Source organism: Schistocerca americana, chromosome X, assembly GCF_021461395.2.
Source record: "Schistocerca americana isolate TAMUIC-IGC-003095 chromosome X, iqSchAmer2.1, whole genome shotgun sequence".
Taxonomy (NCBI): domain Eukaryota; kingdom Metazoa; phylum Arthropoda; class Insecta; order Orthoptera; family Acrididae; genus Schistocerca; species Schistocerca americana.
The window spans coordinates 701,087,279-701,111,260 of record NC_060130.1 but is presented as its reverse complement, the minus strand read 5'-3'; the positions used below and the strand labels follow the sequence as shown (position 1 = coordinate 701,111,260).

The following is a 23,982-nucleotide window of genomic DNA, read 5'->3' as shown; positions in this document are numbered from 1 at the left end:
AATTCTCCCCTGACCTGGAGTTCTGGGTGACTTTTCCAAAATCTAACCCTTTTCCTTCACCCCTCTTCTTTCCTGTTCTGCTGGAAAAATAAGCCACTGGCCCCAAAAGCTTGCATAAGTGTGACCTTCTTTTATGTGCATGTTCAGCTGATACTTGGTGAATAGATTTTTTATCTATCCAATTACATTATATTGTCAAAAACTGATCATTTTTGTTGTTTATGGTTATGACATTTTAGTAAGTTTTGATGTTGTCTCTCTCTTCACTCATGTTCCTTTGTCTCATTTGTTACAGTTAATTGGGTTTAGGTTTGGTGTTAAATTAATGAATGTATTTTGACATGTGGTGACTTCCACTTACTTTTTATTCAATGACCAGTGCTACAGGCAGACATAGGGGGTTGCGATGGAAAGTCCATTGTCACCTGTTATTGCCAATTTGTTTAGGGAAGACTCTGAGGAATGTGCTTGGAGTCAGCGACACTGAAACGTACATGTTTTTCAAATGTTTAGACAATATTTTCATTGTGTGGTTTTGCTGAATTCAGTCCACCTAAATATTCGTTTCATGAAAAAGGTGGAGAGTGATGGCTGCCTTCCCTTGGTCTTGATCAGGAGGAAGGTTTATGGTACATTGGGACATGCCATTAATAGGAAGTCAACTCACACTGATTTGTATCTACAGGCTGATAATTGCTACCACCTGGCTCGCCATGAAGGGGTACTGTGTATCATAGTTCACACGGCTGAACCAACTGCGCGCCAGGTGAGTGATGATAATATCGAGGTGGCACTTTCACAGTCTTTTTGCTTTACGCAGGAAGCATTTCCAACAGGATTGGTGACATTTTGTCGAAATATGATATGAAATGTGTTTTTGGACCACCATCCAAGATTAGGGTCCTTTTAGGATCCATAAAGGATGACCTCGGTTTTAATAAGGCAGGCTTCTATCAAATTCCTAGCAATTGTGGTGTGTTGTATATTGGTCAGACTATTAGGATCGTGGAGAACTGGTGTACTGAGCATAAACTTCACACACACACACACGCGCACACACACACACACACACACACACACACACACACACACAGTTATAATAGTTGAGCAACTCTGCTTTTTCAGAACATTGCTTTTGCACCAGTCATCCTGTGGAATATAACAACATGGAGTTTCTGGCATGCACTTCCAGCTATCGGGACAATGTTATTAACCATGCAATTGAAATTAAGTTAGGAAGTTACCTTATAGGTAGAAATGAGGATTTTGCTTAAATTATGCAGGGGATCTCTTGTTAAAAAATAGAACGATAGAATTTAATTTTATTTTTGCTAGTAGTTTTCATGAACAGAGTGAGGAATTTCATGAAATGTTTTCACATGGTCTTGCCTTTCTGGCTATTTGCCTTGCTCGTGAAGAGAAGCATTTGTAGATGATGATGACAACAAGAAGAAGATGACGACAACTTATTATTATTGAATGTAAATTATTGATTCCTGGTGTTCATTATCCATTTAGAAAATTCCTGGAAATCTTTTTTTTCCCCTGTTTGGTTCTCTTATTGAAGAAGTTGACTGGCTGTAGCAAACTGTTTCTTTAACTGCCTCTCAATGAAGAGCAAAACACAATTTTTGATTTTCATTTTTATTTCCCTGACATGTTTCACTGAAGTTTCAGCATCATCAGTAGGTTTTAAATTATCTGTCTATGAAACAGGAAAAATACTATTTACTGCTTGTACACACATATTTGGAGAAAAAAAAAACAGACAAAGTTTTGTATATATACCTTGTTACCACAAACTGTGGATTTTCTGGGTTTTACAGTTTGTCTTCTACAACCAAATAGAACAGTTATTTACTTTGAAAATTTACAACTAGGCATATTATGGTTATGCTTACCAATAACTAATACTATGTAGCTGTGTGTGTGTGTGTGTGTGTGTGTGTGTGTGTGTGTGTGTGTGTGTGTGTGTGTGTGTGTGTACAAGAAACCATATAAAACTTAATATAGAACAGTTATTTACTTTGAAATTTTATGACTGGGCATGTTACTATTAAATAATACTATATGGAAGATTTTGTGTGTGTGTGTGTGTGTGTGTGTGTGTGTGTGTGTGTTGTACACACACACACACACACACACACACACACACACAATCTTCCATATAGTATTATTTAATGGTAACATGCCCAGTCATAAACTTTCAAAGTAAATAACTGTTCTATATTAAGTTTTATATGGTAGCAGATGACAAACTGTGAAACAAAATAACTGCATTAAATGATGCAAAACCCTGGGAATCCACATCATGTGATAATAAGGTATACATGCAAAACTTTGTCCGTCAGATATGTATATACTATTGTAAGAAGTCAAACTTGTGTGTGTACAAGTAGTAAAGTACATTTTTCTGGTTTTATAGAAAGATGATAAAAAACCCACTAATGGTGCTGAAACTTCAACAAAACATGTCTGGGAAATGAAAAGAAACAGGAAAAATTTTGTTTTGTTCATGGTGGACCCTCTCCAAAAACAGCCCTATTTGAAAACAAACATGGACAGAAGAGCTTCAACCTCAAGATGATTATTTAACAGCTTGATTCATTGCTGCTTGTATAAAGGGTGGTGTTAGGATTATTATTATATTATATTAATATGCAAAGAATTGTTGATTCGTGTACCTACAGAATGACCACGACAGTGTCTTCCAATTGACAACAAAGCATTAATAGTAAAGTAATCTGCAGACAAATGATGATGAATCTGAGTTTTAACTTATTGAATGAATAAATTATTTTGAATAAATGGCTTTGGCTTGATCGACCTAGATATGTATCCTAAATTCAAGTAAAAAATTTTGCAAAATGTTACATTATCTGATGATGAAGTCTTCTTGGGTTATCAGCCGAGTCAAGGCATCATTCCATGGGAAAGTTTCAACAAGGTTCCTACTTGTCATCTTCAGGTAAAGTGTCAGGTTCATGTCCTGTCTGGTTCTTTATAGCTGCTGAACCACAGGTTCCTCTGCCTCATCTGCATTGGCAGTGCCAGTTGCATGCCTCCGGAAGGGGTGTCGCAAACCATGGTGTTGGGGGGGAGAGGGGGGGGGGAATTTACAGCCGGTGTTGATGGGGAGGGGGAGGGGGGCGGGCTCCCTGCGTGCTGGCAGGTGTGAGCATTGCATCCTGCCGGGACCTGTCCATTCTGTCTGCTGCCTGCACTGTTTTCACAATGGAGCATTGTTGTGGTTTTGTTATCACAGCATCCTATGCGGTGCTAAGTTGAAAACCCCTATCTCAACATGGAGTCATATCTCCACAGCCTCTTTAAAGATAGAATCCCAGAACCTGTTCACCCTGCACAGCAGCTTTCGAAATCAAACATATGGTTTCCTTGAGACTGCAGATTTTTCCATTTCACCTAGACAAATGCTCCATACATGTTCTGAGCAGCGCTGTAACATACATGACTGTGTCTGACCGATGTACTGTTTTCCACACTCGCAGTTGATGCTGTAGACTCCAGGTGTCTGTATTCCTTGTTTATCCTTCAGTGAGCCCAGCATATTTTTGATTTTGGCTGATGAGCGAAAGATGGTTTTAATGTTGCTCTTTTCTAATATCCTGACTGTCTTTGCCATGGGTGGCCCAGCATATGGAAGGAACACCAAGAGCTTAGTACCTTCTTCACGTACATCTTCTCTCCTCTTCTTGCTCAATTGGAAAGTGTGTCTTATCTGCATCTCAGAAAAGCTGTTTTTGCGGAAGCTTTTTCTCAACCACTGCAGTTCGGCAGGTAGACTTGCCTTGTCGCATATGTCTCGTGCTCTGGGTACAAAGGTGGCGGCATGGATTTGCGTTGTGCTGGATGGTGGGAGCTACTGGTGTTAAGGTATAGTTGGTGTGTGTCTTCTACCTGTAAACAGAATTACCTAATGTGCCATCAGTCTCCTTATTTATCATGATATTGAGGAAAGGCAAACATTCATTTTCTTCCACCTCCTTAGGGAATTTAATATTGTCATGTATGCCATTGAGGTGGTTAAGAAGTTCTTGTAGATTTTTTTGCCATTCAGCCCAGTCACAAACATGTCATCCACATACCAGTAGAACACCTTTAGTTTCAGGCGTGCCATTTCAACAGCCATTTCTTTGAAGTGTTCCATGTATAGATTTGTGATACATGGTACCAAGGGGGGAACCCATGGTCACTCCGTCTATCTGTTGGTAGAATTTATCACCACATTGGAAGTATGTGGTAGTGAGTGCATGGGTAACAGTTCCAATGTGTCTTCATTGAGGTGGCCTCTTAGTAATGCCGAGTCCTCGAGAGGTACCCATGTGAAGAGGGTCATGACATCAAAGCTGGCCAGGATGTCATCTTTGTCCAGACCATCCATCATAGTATCTTCACAAACTCCATTGAGTTTTTGACAGGATGAGGACAATGACCCACAAGGGGCTTCAGTAGCTGCATGGTGTTTGGCTATTTCCTAAGTTGGTCTCCACTATTCAACATAGTGAAACTCTCTTCTTGTGTATCTCCAGAAGTCTGTACAAGTGTGGTGGTATTGGTGCTGTGGGGTACATCCTTCTAACCATACCCTTGTCCATTCCCGATTTCTTTTGCAATGAGATTGTCTTCCTCATCACCCCTGATGTAGGTTCCTTGTTCACTTGGTTGTAAGCTGGATCTTGTTAGCAGTACCGTCGCATTTCCTTTGTCTGCCACTAGGACGACCGTATCTTCATCTTCTCGTAGGTCACATATCGCCCTGCGTTCAGCTGTGGAAATGTTGGTTTTTGGCGTTTTTACATTTTCTAAGACCCTGCAAGTCTCCCTTCTGACCTCTTTGGCCGTGTCAGAGAGAAGCCATCCGATGGCCTGCTTGACACTACTAATGACCTCCCGTTTAGGTAGTGTGGCTGGAACTGGTGCAAAATTTAATCCTTTTGACAGCGCTGATGTTGTTGCCTCATCCAGTTCCTTTCCACTTAAATTGATAATGGTCCTTGAAATCTTTGTTTCGATGTTCTGCACTTGTGCCCCCAGCAGTTGGTGGAACTTGTCTTGTTTCACAGTGGCTTTGTCCGCCCCCAGTACCTGAGTGGTCAGCGTGACAGAATATCATTCCTAAGGGCACAGGTTCAATTCCCGGCTGGTTTGGAGATTTTCTCTGCTCAGGGACTGAGTGTTGTGTTGTCCTAATCATCATCATTTCATCCCCATCGACGTGCAAGTCACCGAAGTGGTGTCAAATCTAAAGACTTGCACCTGGCAAAAGATCTACCCGACGGGAGGCACTAGTCACTCGACATTTACAGTGGCTTTGCATTTGCAGAGTTCACTGGTTGCGAATGTGTTACCATCTACCCACTCCCATGAGCAAGGTGAGAGTTTGGATGCCAGTTCCAAGTGGCATACAGGTAAAGTGTGACCTGTTTTGTCTAGTTCAAGCCTTGTGATGCATATGCATTCGTGCACCAAGGCCGAGCTAGCATGCTGTAAAATGTGTTATGTCCTTGTTGTGGTGGTGGGATGTCACACGAGTGAACTGTAGCAGTACTTCCTTGTCCCGACATTGTTGCAGGAAGGCTAGTCTGCTGAGCAGGTTTGCCTTCTTGTTACAAAGTTTCTGCAGCATCTTCAAGCTGTGCTGTATCTCCTCCCGATAGGGGATACTTTCTCAGTGAATCTCAATGATGAAGTCTTCTGGAGATGTCAGTGGACTCAAGGCGGTCCAGCAGCTATAAAGAACGAGACCAGACACGAGCCCAACATTTCACCTGAAGATGACAAGAAGAAACTTGTTCAAACATTTCCGCAAAACAACACCTTGGCTCGGATGATAACCTCAGAAGATTTCATCATCGAGATTCACTGAAAAAGTCTAAATTTGCATTTGCTTCATTATTTGTCTATTACGGTACTCTTGTTTCCATTAAAACATGTAATGGATACATAAATAAAAGTGTTCTTGTTGTAGAATATAAGGTTGTGTTTTTTTTAAATGTACAAAGCGTGCTTGGTAAAAAGAGTTCATTTATATTGAAATTTCTCTCATGTGATTGTATTCTGTCTTTAGTATTGTTTCCTCCTTTGTCAGATACAATGATTTTTTGTGGGGTATTGTCGTTAAATTAATTTCAGTGCTACTTCTAGGCACACTTTACTCCAGCGTTTTTATTTTCTCCATATTAATGCTGCTTCTCCTTATGTTGTGTCTTTCTTCTTTGTTATCATTTCACTCTTATATATCTGTGTTGTCAAACTGAATTACAAATTAGCAAAACATTTCACAAACTACATTAAATGAGTAGACAAAGTTCACCTCAAATTTCTATGAAATTACTCTCAGAAAAAGGGAGGAGGAAGTCTGCTACCTTATGCTTAGTTGATGCTTTGCCTATTTTATAGTTCTTGCAAGTATTTTATAATTCCTCTGTGGTTAGTAGGAGGAGGTTGTGATATGTTTAAAAAACACAGTGATAAAGATGAAACCTTTATTAATGAAGATGGTGTGTAGGAAACAGATGGTGTACCATGAAAACTTATTTGCGTCTGTAATTGCAATACACTTAAACAGCAGCATTCTGAAAGAGAATAGTTTCAGTGGTTATATGAAACATTGCATGTTTCATAGCCATTTCCTCTATCTATGGCATTACCTCTTCCTGACACATTGCCTCTTGCATGTCTTAATGATACATTTTTGTATGTAGTGTTGCGTACGTCTGTTTATTTCCTCTTGACTCATTCCATCCCCACTGATGTTTCTCTAGTTTGATGGACTTCAATGAATAAGATTAACTTCCCCTCCTCCCTCTACACAGTGCACTTTTATAACCTGGCATTTCATGAGATTGATTAAAATTGTCCAGTTTTGGAGGTAAATCAGCAGTGTTACTGGAGATTTGTGACTCTTGGGAAATAATTTCATAAACGAGATCACGGGAGAATGCCTTTGCAACATATGTGCAATAAAGAAGAGACACAGGCTTGTGGTGGCATTATTATACTGTGAAGGACAGTCACCTGGACCTCCCTACAACCCAGATTTTCGTAGAAACCACCATGAAAGTTGTGGTCTGTGTCAGTATCATTGATTTACAATCTGATTCCTTCCCTACAGCATACGTATCCATGGTAAATGGTATCCATATCCCTCAAAGCCTGCGCTGATAATCTTTTTCCATGATTTTTCTCTTTTACAACAAAGTCAATGACTTTGTCCAGAAACAGATTTCTGTGACAGTCTTCTCTGACTGGCATTGTTCCTACTTCCAAAAGAGTCAGGAGCACCCTCCTTGTTTTGCAGTAGCACTCAGGCCTTAAATACCTCTATAGATTACTTCACAAGATCTACAACTTTCCCAAGACAGTCCCTGAAATGAGAACACTTCTCCCCAGTACTCTGTTCATGTCACCTACTGTCATCTTCTGTCACCTTCCTAACCTTTGCAACTTCCTTGTCAAGCTATGTGACACTCCCAGGCCACAATCTCTACTCCAGCTGTTTCATGTACCCACCCACTGTTCCATACTACAGTCCACCTGCTGGCAGGGCAACATGTGAAACTCCCCAAGTTATTTACCAACTGACTTGTTAACTGCTTGGCACTTGATATTGGGATGGCCACCTCCAGAGTGGCAGACTGTATGAATAAGCATAGAAGATTTGTGCACATTGGTGATGTCCAGCACCCAGTTGCTCTGCATCTGACCCTTCACCCCACATTGCTCTCCTTCCCTTTTTTACCATTTTTTGTTTATTATTTTTAATTGAATTAATACTTCCACATTTCATTAGGTGTTACCCTCTTTGTACATCATTATGTTCTCTGTGCTACTTCTATCATCTCTGCACCGATACTGGCACACTGCTTACTAATGTGGTACCTGTAACCTGTCACTTTCTCTGATGCCTTTTCCTTCATTTTGTTTTCCTTCCTCCTCACCTGCCCCTCCTTTGCCGCCACCCCCCCCCCCCCCCCCAACATGTCCAGACCAATTCCTGTTTCCTCCCTATTTCCAGAGTGATTCTTTCACTCTGCAGCAGAATATGTGATGTTATGAGATGTTTTTCTTTAAATAATTCATCCAAGGCTCAGGCTCATCTTACAATGATATAGGATTTGTCATCAAAACACAATCAAAATAAATGCCTCAAAAAATACACACACACATAGAAAATATAAGTATGCTTTATGAGGATAGGAGAGGTGGTCGGCTGTGCCCTACATAAAGGAACCACTCCCACGTTTGTGTGAAATGATTTAGGAAAACCATGGGAAACCTAAAGCAAAATGGAGCTGGATGGAGAAAAAACTCCATCCTCCCAAATGTTGGGTCAGTGTCTTAACAACACCACTATCTCATTCAATTGGTCCCTGTTGTATAATATTCTTTTGTTCATACAGAATTTGGAGAAGATAAATTGTAATACACAAATGGTTTTGCAGTGTTTCTTCGCATCTCTGTACACTGTCACTACACACACTATGGACACTCACTGGTGTCTCCAGGTCTACAAACATGCTGCTTGAGCCCCTTGCGCTCCTGTCAGTCCGTCCAGACAACTGACTACAGGACGACAGACATGCTACCAGACCCCATGAACATCCCTGTGGCCTCCCTCCCAGTCTACCTGGGAAACTAAGCCAGCACCCCATTGTGGTGAGTGAGGTGTTAAACTCAGGACAATGCCAAGACATTACTGTCATGCACTATAGAGTGTGGCACATGATCATCTAATAAAAGCATTACAGTAGTGTAATGTGACAAGATGTGTACTTATTTCATTACTAACTGCTGCTGTGAGTCTACATAATCTTTGATTGTGTAGTGCATATTACTAATGAAGAACATTTTAGCAGATGTATTTTAGTAATCTTTTTCATCTGCTTGGGTAATTTATTATACAATTTTATTCCCTTACATAAAGTGCTGTTTTGAGGGGGTTTTTTTCCTTGGTAAATGTAAGTCCAAACTGACTATTGTTCCATGAATATGTGTAGAACTGTTAGTGAAATAAGTCATGTTTTCCCTGATGTTTGCAACAGATTGGTAGATGTTCTCACTTGATGCAGTAAGGATACCAAGTTCTTTAAACAGTTCTTTACAATGATCCTGATTACTACTAGTAGTTGTTATTCATATGTCTCTTTTCTGCCGTTTAAAAACTGTGTTCAAGTTTTGTGCCTTCAGTCCTCAGAAAAGAATCCCAGAACTAAGAATTGATTGTTCATAAGAATAATGTCACTACAAGACATTAGCCGTTATAAACTGATACTAAAACCCTAAGAGCAAAACATGATGATGACATTCTTCTTGCCAACGTATTTGTGTGTTCATTCCATGTTAATTTACAATTAATATTCATACCTAAAATCTTGCTGTTTGATAAACAATCCATGAAGTTATCACCTATGTCTGATGTACAGAATTGTGTTCACTCTTTATGCTGAAGTGAATGCTGTTTGTTTTCTCTATGTTTAGTGTTCATTTATTCCATACTGCCCATTTGTAGACATCCTTGAGAGTTTCATTAGCTTTCTCAAATAGGAGTTCTGGTGGTTTATCAGTGACTATGATGTTGCTATAATCAGCATATTTTGTATTGTCTGGAAAGTCAGTATATATAGACACACATACAGTTGGACCCAATACTCTACCCCAAGGAACACTTGTGTTTATATGGTTCTATCTCACAATTGTTTTACTAAAAAATTATCATCCATAGTTGTGTGAACTAACTCTACCTTCTGCGTCTTGTTTTTCCAAGTAAAACAGGAACCACTCATTTTTCTTATAAAGTTCCTCAACATGTACTTATGTATGGAAGTTATTCCAACTTCTAATTTTATAATTACGAATTTGGTCGTTTAATACTGAACACTTACTGTACAATGTCAGGTTACACACACACATTCATATATGTAAAAGCCTGGAAGAGTCAGAATTTTTAATTATTCAAAAACTGTTTCCACATGATTCCCTACTGGTAACCCCTTTCATTAATCTTATTGCTTATCTCTGAAATTAAAATAATTATTTTGTGAAACTTGCATTTTCACAGGCTGTGCATATTTATGTAGTTTTGTTTGCTATGCAACAGCATATCCTAAGCATTCTGAAGATGTAACAGTGTGTACCCAACCTTTTGTTCAATAGTTAAACACATTTTTCTCATTTTAAATGATCACAAACTCCTAAAAATTTCGATTATAATGTTTGTTCAATGCTACAGTCCCCTAATTGTGGGTGTATATTGCTCCTTCCTTTTGCTCTCATCTCACTAAAGCTCACACATCCCATTTTCTTCTCATTTACCACAATGCAATTGTTTCTAAACCATCTTCCTGCTTCTTGTGTTCTCACTGAGACCTTCTCTGTAAATTGGTTTCATTATGTCCTCTTATAAAAATGCTAGTATAATCTGCAAAGAACATCAGCTCTGCTGCTGACAAGTGGTTGGTCAATCATTAATAAAAATCAACAGAAACAGGCGACCTGACACGGAATCTTGAGGTACACCATAACTAATTCTTCTGAATCCTGAAAAGCAACTTTCATTTTCATGGCATATTTCTGCCATCTCTTGCCTACTGGGAAGGTACAACTTAAACCAGTTGTAGGCAACTCCATGAATATTGTATTTGTATAATTTGCTAAGCAGAAGATCATGATTGATCACATCCAAGGGCTTAGATATGTATAGAAACAGCCCACAGTTTATTTTATCATGGTCTATAGCATTCACAATGTCGTAATGCTAGACACAACCAATAGTGTGGCCACTAAGAATAAGAGTTTATTGATCCACATTCAGGTAAATGACAAACATAGAAACTGAACAATAAGCATTAGAACAAAGCAGTAGAACATGATCTGCAAACAGGCCCCTGCCTCGCTGTCCTTATATAGAGGAGAGCTCCGATAAACGGCATGGCCGGCACTGTGCTGTGCCTTGTGCACAAGTTGCAGATGGTCTCCGGTAGCCAGCCCATGCAGATGCTTGGTGGAGTATTTGAGTGTAGGTCGCCGATGGCCAGGAAGGATGTACAGGGTTATAGCGCCCCTTCCCATTTGGGGAAAGGGTGCCTCCTCTGATGCAGGCATCGGGGTGACTGATGACACGTCCATGGGTGGGAGATGGAGATTCCATGGTAGGACTGGTGAGTAGGGGAGGAAGCGGCATAGCCACAGACGTGCATGGTGGCTGCTCCCACTCCCCCCCCCCCCCCCCCCCCTCTCCCTACACACACACACACACACATACACACACACACACAGAGTACCATAAGGGAGGACCGGTGGTAAGGGTACTGGCAGCATCTCAAAGTCTGTGCCCGCGATGTGGTGGAATTGCACCAATGATGAAAGTACTAGCCACCGAGGAGGGGCACTGGCAACATCTGGGGTGAAGGACCCAACAGCATCGGTCCAGATGGCAGCAGAAGTACAGGTGGCATCAAAGCATTATCAGACAGGCTGGCATCATGCGTTGTGGCACTGGACTCTGGAAGGGAGGCAGGAGACAATGATATTCGCAATGAGGGCAGGTCTGCCTCTGCAGCAGGGACACCCCACGAGGCCACAACAAGTGGCAGACGTGCGACCCTTGCCGTTGTACAAGGACACAGCTGATCACAGTCACGGAATCCATTTCAGCTGGCGGCCAAACCACCAAGCCCAGACCGCAGAGCCAGGATTGAGCTATGACAAGGGCCATGCCAACAGGCCGGGGTGGCACAAGCAGTTGCAGGAGGATATATGGCTGGTAACCATGAACCATCTCAGTTGGACTCCAATCCCCCAGTGGCATAAACTTGTAGGAACTTAAGAACTGCATCAAGATGTCACCCGTGGAAGAGTCAGTAACATACTTCTTCATTTGAACCTTGAATGTATGGATGAGTCATTCTCCCATGCCATTAGATTGGGGATGGAAAGGAACAGTCATTATGTGGCAAATGTCTTTATAGGTGCAGAAATTGTGCAAAGGCTGAGACACAAACTGTGGACCATTATCCATCACAAATGTATAAGTAATCCTTCAATAGCAAAAATTTTTGAGAGGGCCTGATCTGAAGCCACAGCTGATGTGGAAGGACAGTGGATAACATATGGAAATTTAGAGAAAGCATCAGCAACCAATAACTAGTAAGAATTGAGGCGAGGTACTGTGAATTCAACATCGACATATTCCCATGGATGCTGCGGTGCAGGCCGTGGAGAGTGTGTCACCCATGGCACCAAATGTAGCACAGCCCTCAGAGAGCAAGCTGCGACAAGATTCACAATGTCACTGTTGCAAGGTTAAATCTTAATTTGCAAACTAGTCATTTACCAGAGCACCTGCCTTTCTCAATGCTTACATGCATATTTCTTTGCACAATAAATTGCATGGAATTATAGAGGAGCAGAAATTACAATGTACCATAATTTTACTATGCAATAACTGTATCTAATAACTGTATCTACCAACTTAAGAAATCATTTGCGTCGGAGGATAATATCAACACAGCATTATTTAAATGTCACATAGACTCCCATATGGAGGTCATATTAATAGGAATCCCTGAGGTAGAGAAACAATGGAAAGATTTGAAAACAAATGTTGCCAGACCTGGATGGAATCCCAATTCCGTTTAAGAGTACTCTACAGCACTGTAGCCTCACTTATTGCATTTATCTCGAATCTCTCATCCAGCAAAATACCAAGCAACAGTAAAAAAGCACAGGTGACTCCTGTGTATAAGAAGAGTAGAAGAACTGACGCCCAAAATTACAGACCAATACCCTAAACATCGGTTTGCTGCAGAATTCTTGAACATATTATGAGGGGTTGAATATAATAAATTTCCTTGAGACAGAAGATCTTCTGACCACAAATCTGTGCGGATTTAGAAAGCATCGTTCTTGTCCTTTTCTCACATGATATCCTGTGGACATGAATGAAAGGCAACAGGCAGATTCCATATTCCTACATTTCCAGAAAGCATGTGACATGGTGCTGCTGCACTGCTAACCGTTAATGAAGATATGAGAATACATATTAGGTTCCCACATAGGTAAGTGACTCGAAGACTTCTTAAGTAATAAAGGCCAGTATGTTGTCCTCAATGGCGAGTATTCGTCAGAGGCAAGGATATTGTCAGGAGTGCCCAGGGAAATGTGATAGGACTGCTCTTATGTTACCAGTATGTCTGACCAACATGTATTTTGGAGATGCTTGTGAACTCAAATAAGAATCCTTGGAATAAAGAAGATTTTCTTTTCACAAAACATGTTGAGAAAATTTAAAGAAATGGCATATGATGCTAGCTGTAGGATGATTCTACTGCCACCAGTGTATGCTCATATGGAGGCTTGAAGACAGTAATTTTTCATTTGTTTCGTTTGCAAGAGGAACACGAAAGCAACTGACTAGCAATGGTACAAGGACACTCCACCATGCACTGTCTATATGCTTCAATAGGGGCCCTGATTTCACTTATCTCTGTATACATAAATGATTTGACAGATCAGTTGCGCAAGAATCTGGGCTGTTTGCTGATGATGCTGTGGTGTGCAGGAAGGAGTCATCATTGAGTGGCTGCAGGAAAATGCATGATGACTTAGAGAAAGTTTCTAGGTGTTCACATTTCCACTTGCGTGAAATGTCGATTCATCACTGAAGGCGACATGATACAGAAAATCTTCATCATCATCCAGCGGTATTTTTTTGTTGTAAAGATGGCTTGTAAACCATGGTCTGTAGAATTTAGAGCTTGTAACAGCTTTACAAACAAAACTGTTTGAGTTGCTCTTTCATTTGATGTATTATTTATAATTGTAACATGAATATAATAAATTCTACAAAGCATTAAACCCGATATACTCGTTTTGAAACACCCTGTATATTGTAAGACAGGATGAAAAATCTTTCAGTAGAGCAGAGGGCCAGTAGAAATGAAGTAGTCTGTGAGAAAAATAGCACTGTGTGCTGTAAAAAAGGTCAAAAGATTATGTAGACAACTCAGATAATATTGCAAGAAGCAGGAATGTCTTATTTATCAGGGTAGGGGAGATTCTATGATGATTTTAAAAAAACCATAAAAAGAAAATATTTGCAAAGAATTTTGTTGATGGTTTTATAATTTTGAATTGAATGTTTTAATGATTTTAGTAATTTGTTATTGATTTTATTGTTCACACCTACAAAAGGTGCCAGATACAAGATCGTTTATTTTATTTTTATATGTTTGGGGAAAAACAGAAATCTGTATTTCAGCAGTATGCTGTGCTAACTTCTAACATTTCCAAAAAATTCATTTCCAAAAAATTATCTGTCCATAGGTATCTGTACAGGAGGGATGTAAGAAAATAATAGTTTCAGATTACTTCAGTCTCCACAAGAAACTGGTCAGGAGTCAGGACAAAGGCATCAGTGTAGATGGTAAAGTATTTGCATAATTTTCCTTGAAAGCATGTTAAATTGATCAAGAGTTTTACTGTTTCTTATTTCCTTTACAGATGAACAGGTGTGTGGTGCTTGTCATGGAAAAATTATTGTCAGAGGTAATAGATGCTGTTTTACAGCTGACAGTCAGTGTTATCCTTTTTCACTTTGTTGTACATTAATGGTCATTTTTTCAATAGCAGAAATATAAATGAAAACATTCTTTAGCTAAAATTTATTTTCAACATCATTATGCTTTATATTATTTTCAGATATAAGTCATGCAACTAACATCATTGTGTTCTTCTGCAAACATCTTTTCCATGAAGAGTGCTTGCCCACATTAGATTCTGTGGTAAGATTTCAAAATAATCTCAAAATATCATCATTATATAGCAGAAAATATTTTGTTAATTTAGTTCAATATAATTAATTACTCATAATCACATACATACGACCACATGGTCATAGTGTAGTTGCTGAATGCTTATGACATGAATATCTGATGGTATAGTGTGCATTACAATTTATATCTGTACAATAGAAATGTTAAAATATTACTTTATAAGCAGAGAGAAAATTATTTATGGCTGGATTCATTGGTCTCTACTTGCAAATAAGAAGACAAGAATCTTATTTCAACTTGACTATACAGTTTAAGGCAGTGCTTATACCCAGTCATTCCATAGTGATTATAATTAAATATATATTCAGCAAGAACTGGATGCAGTCATAGTGTCCATGGTTATGATTCTACACAAATCCTTATCCCGCATTCTAAAACTGAAAAGCTGCTGCTGTGAACTGTACAAAGGTGGATCACATCACTTCCCATGAAAAACAACACCTCTGGAAGTGTGCACTCCGTGCCTGGGAAATACTGGTCTTGAATAGCGTCTCCCTTACTAATATGATGACATCATTGCTGAATCAGTTGATCCTACTTTGTCATTAGTTTCAGTGAGTTATAACTACAACTACAACAACAGAATGAAATGGACATAATATGTTTTGAAGAAACTGCTTATGTGATGGTTTATGGATAATAATTTTGGCCTTCCAGATCATCATATAATTATCAACACCACTATTAGTTATAAAATAGATATATACTCTTCTTCATGTGCCCTTTGCAATTCTGCCTCTTAAGGAGACAGAGGACTCGGATGCCAGAGTTTTCATTTATGCTCATTACAATGGACTGGATACTCAATCAGAATTCTGTGCATTCAATGATTTATAGGTAAGAAGTCCATCTGTAGAGCAATTTTTATCAACATACATGTTGGTGAAAAATTTTCTGTCCATGACTTTACAAAGCTTGTAAGAAGTAATTCCTAAATGATTACCTGATCATCATCATCATCAGTTATCTGCTATATTAGCAGGTCCTTTGCCTCTCCATTTTCTGCGATCCATTGCTTCCTTCTTAAGGCTGCTGTATGTTGTACCGTCCATCATGTCATCCAGTATCTGGAATCTCTTCCTTCCTCGCTTCCTTTTCCCTTCTACATAACCTTCTAAAACTGTTTTTATAAGTCCGTCATTCTTTCTTAATATATGCCCAATCCAATTTCTTTTTCTTCTCTTTATTACATCTAGTAACTGCCTTTTCTCTCCCACTCTTCTTAGTACCTCTTCATTTTTTACTCTGTCCATCCAACGTATTCTTTCCATCTTCCGCCATGTCCAGATCTCAAAAGCCTCCAGCCTTTCTCTGTCTTTTTTCCTCATAGTCCATGTTTCAGCGCCATATAGAAGAACACTCCATACAAGACATTTTATGAGTCTCTTTCTGAGTTCCCTGTCCATACCGCTGCAGAAGATTCTCCTTTTCTTATAAAACGCCTCTTTTGCCATTGCTATCCTTGTTTTAATTTCTGTGGTGCACTTCCAGTCGGTGTCTATCCTGCTTCCAAGATACTTAAAATTTTGCACCTGTTCTAGTGTTTCTCCATTCAGCACAATTTTCATTTCCTTATTTCCTCCTATTGCCAATACTTTTGTTTTATTTGTGTTAATTTTCATTCCATATTTTTTTCCGTTAGTTGCAATGGTGTCCACCAAATCCTGTAATTCTTTTTCCCCTGTGGCTAGAAGGACCATGTCATCAGCAAATCTCAAGCACGCTACTCTTCTTCCTCCAATTTCTACTCCTTTGTCATCTAATGAGCATTGGTCAATCATATTTTCCAAGTACAGGTTGAAAAGAGTAGGTGATAAACAGCATCCTTGTCTTACTCCTTTCCCTAGTCTGATCCAGTTTGTACTTTCTCCTCTCACTTTAACTGAAACTTTTTGATTAAGGTACAATGAGTTTATAAGTCTTCTGGTTTTCCAGTCCACTCTCTTTTCCCTCATAATAGTCGCCAGCTTGTCCCAAACCACATTGTCAAATGCCTTTTCTAAATCGATGAAGCACATATGTAGGTCTCTTCCTTTTTCAATAAACCTTTCTCCCAAGATTCGTAGGAGCCCTATTGCATCTCTGGTGCCCGTATTCCGTCTAAAGCCAAACTGCTCCTCGCCGAGATTCTCCTCTATTACTTTTTCAAGTCTTTTATTAATTATTCTTAACATCACTTTGGCTGCATGTGAAATGAGGCTGATTGTCCTGTGCTCACTGCATTTCTTGGTTCCTTGTTTTTTCGGCAATGGAATCATTACTGTTGTCAAAAAGTCCTCAGGCTTTTCACCACTGTCATATATTTTATTACATAACCTCAATATTTCTCTTATTCCATTGTGGTTCAAGCATTTTAGTATTTCTCCCGGTATTGTATCTGTACCTACTGCTTTGCCATTTTTCATTGCAGCAATGGCAGACTTTACTTCTTCCACTGTTGTGTGATTCAAGTTCCAGAGTTTCTGGTTTGCTATTTGTGTCATATAGCTCTTTTATATATTCTTCCCATCTCTGGAGGACATGGTCACGATCTTTATACACTACCTCTTCGTCTTTACTCAAAATTTCCATAGTAGCACTTCCTGCTCTGTTTTGTTCCCATGTCATAGTCTTTACTCTGTTGTATAGTAAGTCGTATCTTCCTTTCCTGTCCAGTTCTTCAATTTCATCACATTCCTCTTCTAGCCATTTTTTCCTAGCCTGCTCTGTTTCTCTTTGCAGTTCGTTATTTAACCTTCGGTATATCTCTCTTGCATCTTCAGTGTTCTTGTTTTTCAATTTTCTTCTCTCCTCCATCTTGGAACACATTTCTTGTGTGACCCATGGTTTTTTTGACCTTTTCCCTTTTACATATCCTATATTTTGCTGTCCTGCTTTAATGATTCCTTCTTTCAGCATATTCCAGTACTCGTTGGCATTATTACCTGATAACAGGTTTTATTTTCTCTTAGGGCATATGCAAAATATGAATGGTAATGGCTCAGTTATTCAGTGCCATACTACAGATCCAAAACTCTTAGGTTCAATCCACAGTCATTCCTAGGATTTTTGTTTGTCACATATCACTTACTTCACTTCTGGTAACATTTGTTAATGTGAAAAATGCAGAGTTGCACTGTGATCCACAAGCCACATTACACTGTGGACCAACCCCCCCCCCCCCTCCCCCCCAAACTGGCTACATAAGGTAAGGTTGAAGGAAGGCAAGGGTATACCACGTCCAACAGGACAATGCCTTGTAAAGCACTGCGGGGTTCAAACCAACCTTCTTTCTTGTTTAACATTAATTGGTTTAGACTAGCTTATTATTGTATGTTATTCATACTGTTTTAATTTTCAGGGAAACTGTGTGATATGCAAATCAATAAAACGACCCGGTAATGCTCACACACCCGTTATGAAACAGAACTTCAAGTGAATGTAATTGAAATAAATTAATTAGAAAATAAAATAAGCTTTCATATTGACATGTTGTGTGTTTTTCTGTTACACCTGTTTGTCAAAAAAGGAATAAAACACCTTGGAGTGTACCATTTGCATTTGAAATGGCACTCTGAAGAAGATCCTAAATCTCGTAACGACACCACAGAATGCAGTGTTTCCTGGACATTATCATGAATAATGTACACATTTATTTATAAAATAATTCATTGCAAATAATAGTGTATTACTTGATTGACTACTGTCATTGCTGCCCCTACACTAACAATTTGTTACACACCAGAACATGATCCATAATAAAGTGGATGTCCAGTGTACTGTGAACAAAAGGAAACCAATCAAGTTTTCTTGTAAACCTTTAGTCATGACATACAGGGTAGTCCATTGATAGTGACTGGGCCAAATATCTCATGAAAAAACTACAAAGAACGAAACTCGTCTAGCTTGAAGGGGGAAACCAGATGGCGCTATGGTTGGCCCGCTCGATGGCGCTGCCATAGGTCAAACGGATATCAACTGCATTTTTTAAAAATAGGAACCCCCATTTTTTATTACATATTCGTGTAGTATGAAAGAAATACGAATGTTTTAGTTGGACCACTTTTTTTGCTTTGTAATAGATGGCGCTGTAATAGTCAAAAACGTGTAAGTATGTGGTATCACGTAACATTCCGCCAGTGTGGACAGTATTTGCTTCGTGATACATTACCTGTGTTAAAGTGGGCCGTTTACCAATTGCAGAAAATGTCGATATCGTGTTGATGTATGGCTATTGTGATCAAATTGCCCAACGGGTGTGTGCTATGTATGATGCTTGGTATGCTGGATGACATCATCCAAGTGTCCGGACTGTTCGCCTCATAGTTACGTTATTTAAGGAAACGGGAAGTGTTCAGCCACATGTGAAACGTCAACTACAACCTGCAACAAATGATGATGCCCAAGTAGGTGTTTTAGCTGCTGTCGCAGCTAATCCAGGGAATCTCAAAAACGTCGGTGTTGAGAATGCTACATCAATATCAATTGCACCCGTACCATATTTCTATGCACCAGGAATTGCATGGCGATGACTTTGAACGTTGTATACAGTTCTGCCACTGGACACGAGAGAAATTACAGGACGATGACAGATTTTTTACATGCATTCTATTTAGCGACGAAGCATCATTCACCAACAGCGATAACATAAACCAGCATAATATGCACTATTGGGCAACGGAAAATCCACTGGCTGTGACAAGTGGAACATCAGCAATCTTGGCAGGTTAATGTATGGTGCGGCATTATGGGAGGAAGGATAATTGGTTCCCATTTTATCGATGCGAATCTAAATGGTGCAATGTATGCTGATTTCCTACATATTGTTGTACCGATGTTACTACAAGATGTTTCACTGCATGACAGAATGGCGATGTACTTCCAACATGATGGATGTCCGGCACATAGCTCGTGTGCGGTTGAAGCGGTATTGAATAGCATATTTCATGACAGGTGGATTGGTCGTTCACCACATCTGATGTCCCCAGATTTCTTTCTGTGGGGAAAGTTAAAGGATATTTGCTACCGTGATCCACCGACAACATGCATCAGCGCATTGTCAGTGCATGTGCGAACATTACGGTAGGTGAACTACTCGCTGTTGAGAGGAATGTTGTTACATGTATTGCCAAATGCATTAATGTGGTATTTACAGGTAATCACACTGTAACAGCATGCGTTCTCAGAAATAATAAGTTCACAAAGGTACATGTATCATATTGGAACAACTGAAATAAAATGTTCAAACATACCTACGTTCTGTATTTTAATTTAAAAAACCTACCTTTTAGCAACTGTTCATCTAAAATTGTGAACCATATGTTTGTGACTATTACAGCGCCATCTATCACAAAGCGAAAAAAGTGGTCCAACTAAAACATTCGTATTTCTTTATGTACTACACAAATATGTAATAAAAAATGGGGGTTCCTATTTTAAAAAAAGCAGTTGATATCCGTTTGACCTATGGCAGCACCATCTAGTGGGCCAACCATAGTGCCATCTGGTTCCCCCCTTCAAGCTAGACAAGTTTCGTTCTTTGTAGTTTTTTGGTTTGACGCTTATTTCGTGAGATATTTGGCCCAGTCACAATCAATGGACCACCCTGTATATTCCTCTGTACTTTATTGACACAGATAATTCTTATTAGAAATGAAATTATACTGTGTGTAATCTATTATCTAAACAACTCATCCATAAATAAATAAAATTGGAAACTACACATTAATATGCTAATTATCACAATCATATAATTACACAATTATATGAATATTATCAGCAAATGTGTTTAGCATGTACTAAGAAACAATGATATACAATATAGGGCAAGTGAAATTATTATATATGAAAAAAATAGCAAACACAGAAAGTAATACACACTAGAGACAAGCCTGTGTGTCTTCTGTAATGCAGATTCCACTGATGTTGAGCATGTAAACCCAATACTAATCCACCAATAAATTTACAAAAAGCACACACTATTGGGCAGCTAATGTCAGCTTCAGTATACGTGTGCAGTGAAACAATTTTGTAAAGGTGAACTATACGAGCACATTTGATCAGAGAATCAACATGAGTGTGTATTTTATTGTAAATGATTATAGCCACAGGTTTGGTTACCATTAAGCCCTTCATCCTCACCTGCACCATTTAATCTCCTAACTTGATGGAGAGTAAAAGCATATCACCACTGTCCTTCAACTTCAGGAAAACTATTTCTGCCTGGTTCTCTTCCGCAGTCATGGTCCCTTTCTGGAACTTTTCATGTACTTCATCTCACCATAAATCCTGCCAGTCTCATACCAAGGAGTGTGACCCCAAATGTTTGCGTGGTAGAGTAATTGTGGTGTATGCGTACGTGGAGAAAGTGTTTGCACAGCAATCGCTGACAGTTTAACTGAGGCAGAATAAAGGGAACCAGCCTGCATTCACTGAGGTAGATCAAGAACTGCCTTAAAAACCATCCACAGGCTGGCCGGCACACCAAACCTCGACACAAATCCGCCAGACAGGTTCCTGCCGGGGACCAGCATGCCTTCCCGCTCGGGAAGCAGCGCATTAGATGGCGTGGCTAGCCGAGTGGGCTCTATGTGTGGTTTGTGGGATTAAAGGGACCAGACTGCTCCCGTCATCGGTCCAGTACCTTAGTCATTGTCTTACTGTAGGTCTCTTTCCATAACGTACTCCAGTATTATTTTGGTCAGGAGTCCTTTGTGTCACAGTAGATGGCCAATAACTTGCATTTTTCTTTTAACAACTGATTTCCACAGGCTTTTCTTCTCACCCACTATTTTAAGGACCTCTTACTTTGTAACTGTGTCAGTCCACTTTACTTTGAGCAAGTAACTATAACACAAAGTCTTGAAAGAATTTAGTTTCTTCTCTTCCTCAGTTCCACAGGTTTCACAAACACAACTTGCCACACTCCAAACATAGGCTTTGAGAAAGTATTTCCTCATTTCAAGGCTGATGATTTTTGAAGTTAAGGTCTTCTTCTTGCTGCAGACAGTTTTTGCTTGAGCAGTTCAACTTCTGACTTCTGCTTAGCAAACTACTTGTCACTTTTCCTCAATAAAAATATATATATATATATATATATATATATATATATATATATATATATATATTAGTCAACTGTTACATACCCCGTGTTTATGTGCCACCTGGCAGAGTCATGTATTGCAATAACTATTTAGACTCTGAATGCAAGTTGTCTTCAGTTATAAAATGCCGACTTCTAGCTAACAAACTTTATTTGTATATACATGTAGTCATACAGTTGCTAATTCAGGTTTCTAATGTTGGCAATAAAGACTTCCTTTCTCTCTTTCCTGGATTTCACCCCACTCTGCACACAGTTTAGATGCTTTGGCACACTATTCTGGTTTTTAGAATTTCAACCTAATATATATGATTATGATAACATACGAAGGTGCGTCAAATGAAAACCTTAAATTTGTAACAACAAATCGAAATTTCGCACCGTTATCCTGTAAGTTGGCAAGTGTGTTACAAACAGCGTGCAGAATGGCCTGTAGGTGGCAGCATAGTGCAGATGCACACATACCATCGCAGTATCAGTATAAAGATGGCCGCCCCATTTGCGACTTGCACCAGGGAGGAACAGCATTCTTGTTGTTCGGTTTTTGTGTAGTGAAGGTGTGAAACCTATTGAAATTCATTGAAGAATGAAGGTTCAGTACGGTGATGCATGTTTGGCACAGCAGCAAGTCTATGAATGGAGTAGGAAGTTCGCAAATGGTGTGACTTCAGTGGAAGGTGCTCCTCGTCCAGGTCAAGCACAATGAGTTGTGACTCCACAGAACATTGCAGCATGTTTACAGGTTAGTCATGAGTCAGCACACCACATTGTGCATGATGTGCTCCAGTTTTACAGAGTGTCTGCAAGATGGGTGCCTCGGCGCTTTGAACGAGAAGGGGATGGCTTCCTTGCACGAATAGTTACTGGGGACGAAACCTGGGTTCACTTCCAGCAACCGGAAACGAAGCAAGGAATGGCGCCATTCCTCATCACCAAAACCAAAGAAGTTTCGAAGAGAACCATCAGCAGGGAAGGTTATGCTGACTCCCTTTTGGGACGAACAAGGCGTCATTTTGGAGCATTACATGCCTGCAATCAAATCAAAGTGATGTGGATTGCTGTCAGCAGGTGTCCTTTTGCAACATGACAATGCAACGCACCACACTGCCCGTACAACAGTTGCAACAATCACAGGCCTGCATTTTGAGTGTCTTCCTCATCTACCATACTCACCAGACCTTGCCCCAAATGATTTCCATATGTTGGGACCACTCAAAGACGCAATGGGAGGAAAGAAGTTCCGTTTTGATGAAGAAGTACACCACGCAGAGCACGAGTGGTTGTGCGGACTACCAAAAGAATTTTTTTCTAAAGGAATTTATGTACTTTGTAAGTGCTGGAGGACTTGCATTAAGTGTGGGGGAGATTATGTTGGAAAGTGATACAGCTTTGTAAAACTTATGCACAATAAATAGTATTTTAAAAAAATATTTAAGGTTTTCATTTGACTCACCCTCGTAGTATATTATGTCTCTGACACATTTATTGATCTATTTACACTCTGATTTAAAATGCTGTACTGGTTTCCTGCATGGAGAGAAGTGAGCACAAACAGTGATCTATAATATGGCATTAGATTAATAATTGAATAATTTTAGAATATACTGACACCTGGAAGTACAATTTTAGGCTGTCTGTTGTAAAATATTTGTTTATGTATCCATATCAGCATCCGGAAGCTGGAAGTGCAGAGACAGCAGCTGACGGAACAATGTGGACTTTAATTGCACCAGGGCATGCACCTGGAGAGATTAGGGCATCACAACATGTTGGTAAAAACTCCTGGGTCAACGTGTAACGCTAAGACACTTATAGTCGCAGGCAGTTACTTGAGTGCGCAGCGGGTGTTGATAAGACAATAATATTCTACAGAACATAAAAAACTTTACAGAATTTAGAGCCCACAAGGACTCCTCCAAGATTACACTTGGGTACTTGATATGTATTGCCCAATTAGAAGCTGCCATAGCTATAATGTATGCACGGGGACTGTACGGAGGAAAGAATTTGCCCCAAAACTTCTGTGGTCTCAAGTGTGTGGGCCGG

The 23,982-nt window shown here is 39.6% G+C and overlaps 1 protein-coding gene across 1 annotated transcript in view; it reads left to right on the top strand.

The window, feature by feature from the left end:
• LOC124555791 (vacuolar protein sorting-associated protein 41 homolog) overlaps window positions 1–18,385 on the top strand; it is a 134,952-nt gene extending 116,567 nt beyond the window's left edge. The window contains exons 16-19 of the mRNA XM_047129852.1: window positions 14,347–14,446; window positions 14,524–14,568; window positions 14,722–14,804; window positions 18,196–18,385. Coding sequence (XP_046985808.1) covers window positions 14,347–14,446; window positions 14,524–14,568; window positions 14,722–14,804; window positions 18,196–18,273 — 306 coding nt within the window. The 3' untranslated portion in view covers window positions 18,274–18,385. The remainder of the gene's footprint in view (window positions 1–14,346; window positions 14,447–14,523; window positions 14,569–14,721; window positions 14,805–18,195) is intronic.
• Window positions 18,386–23,982: the final 5,597 nt, after the last annotated feature.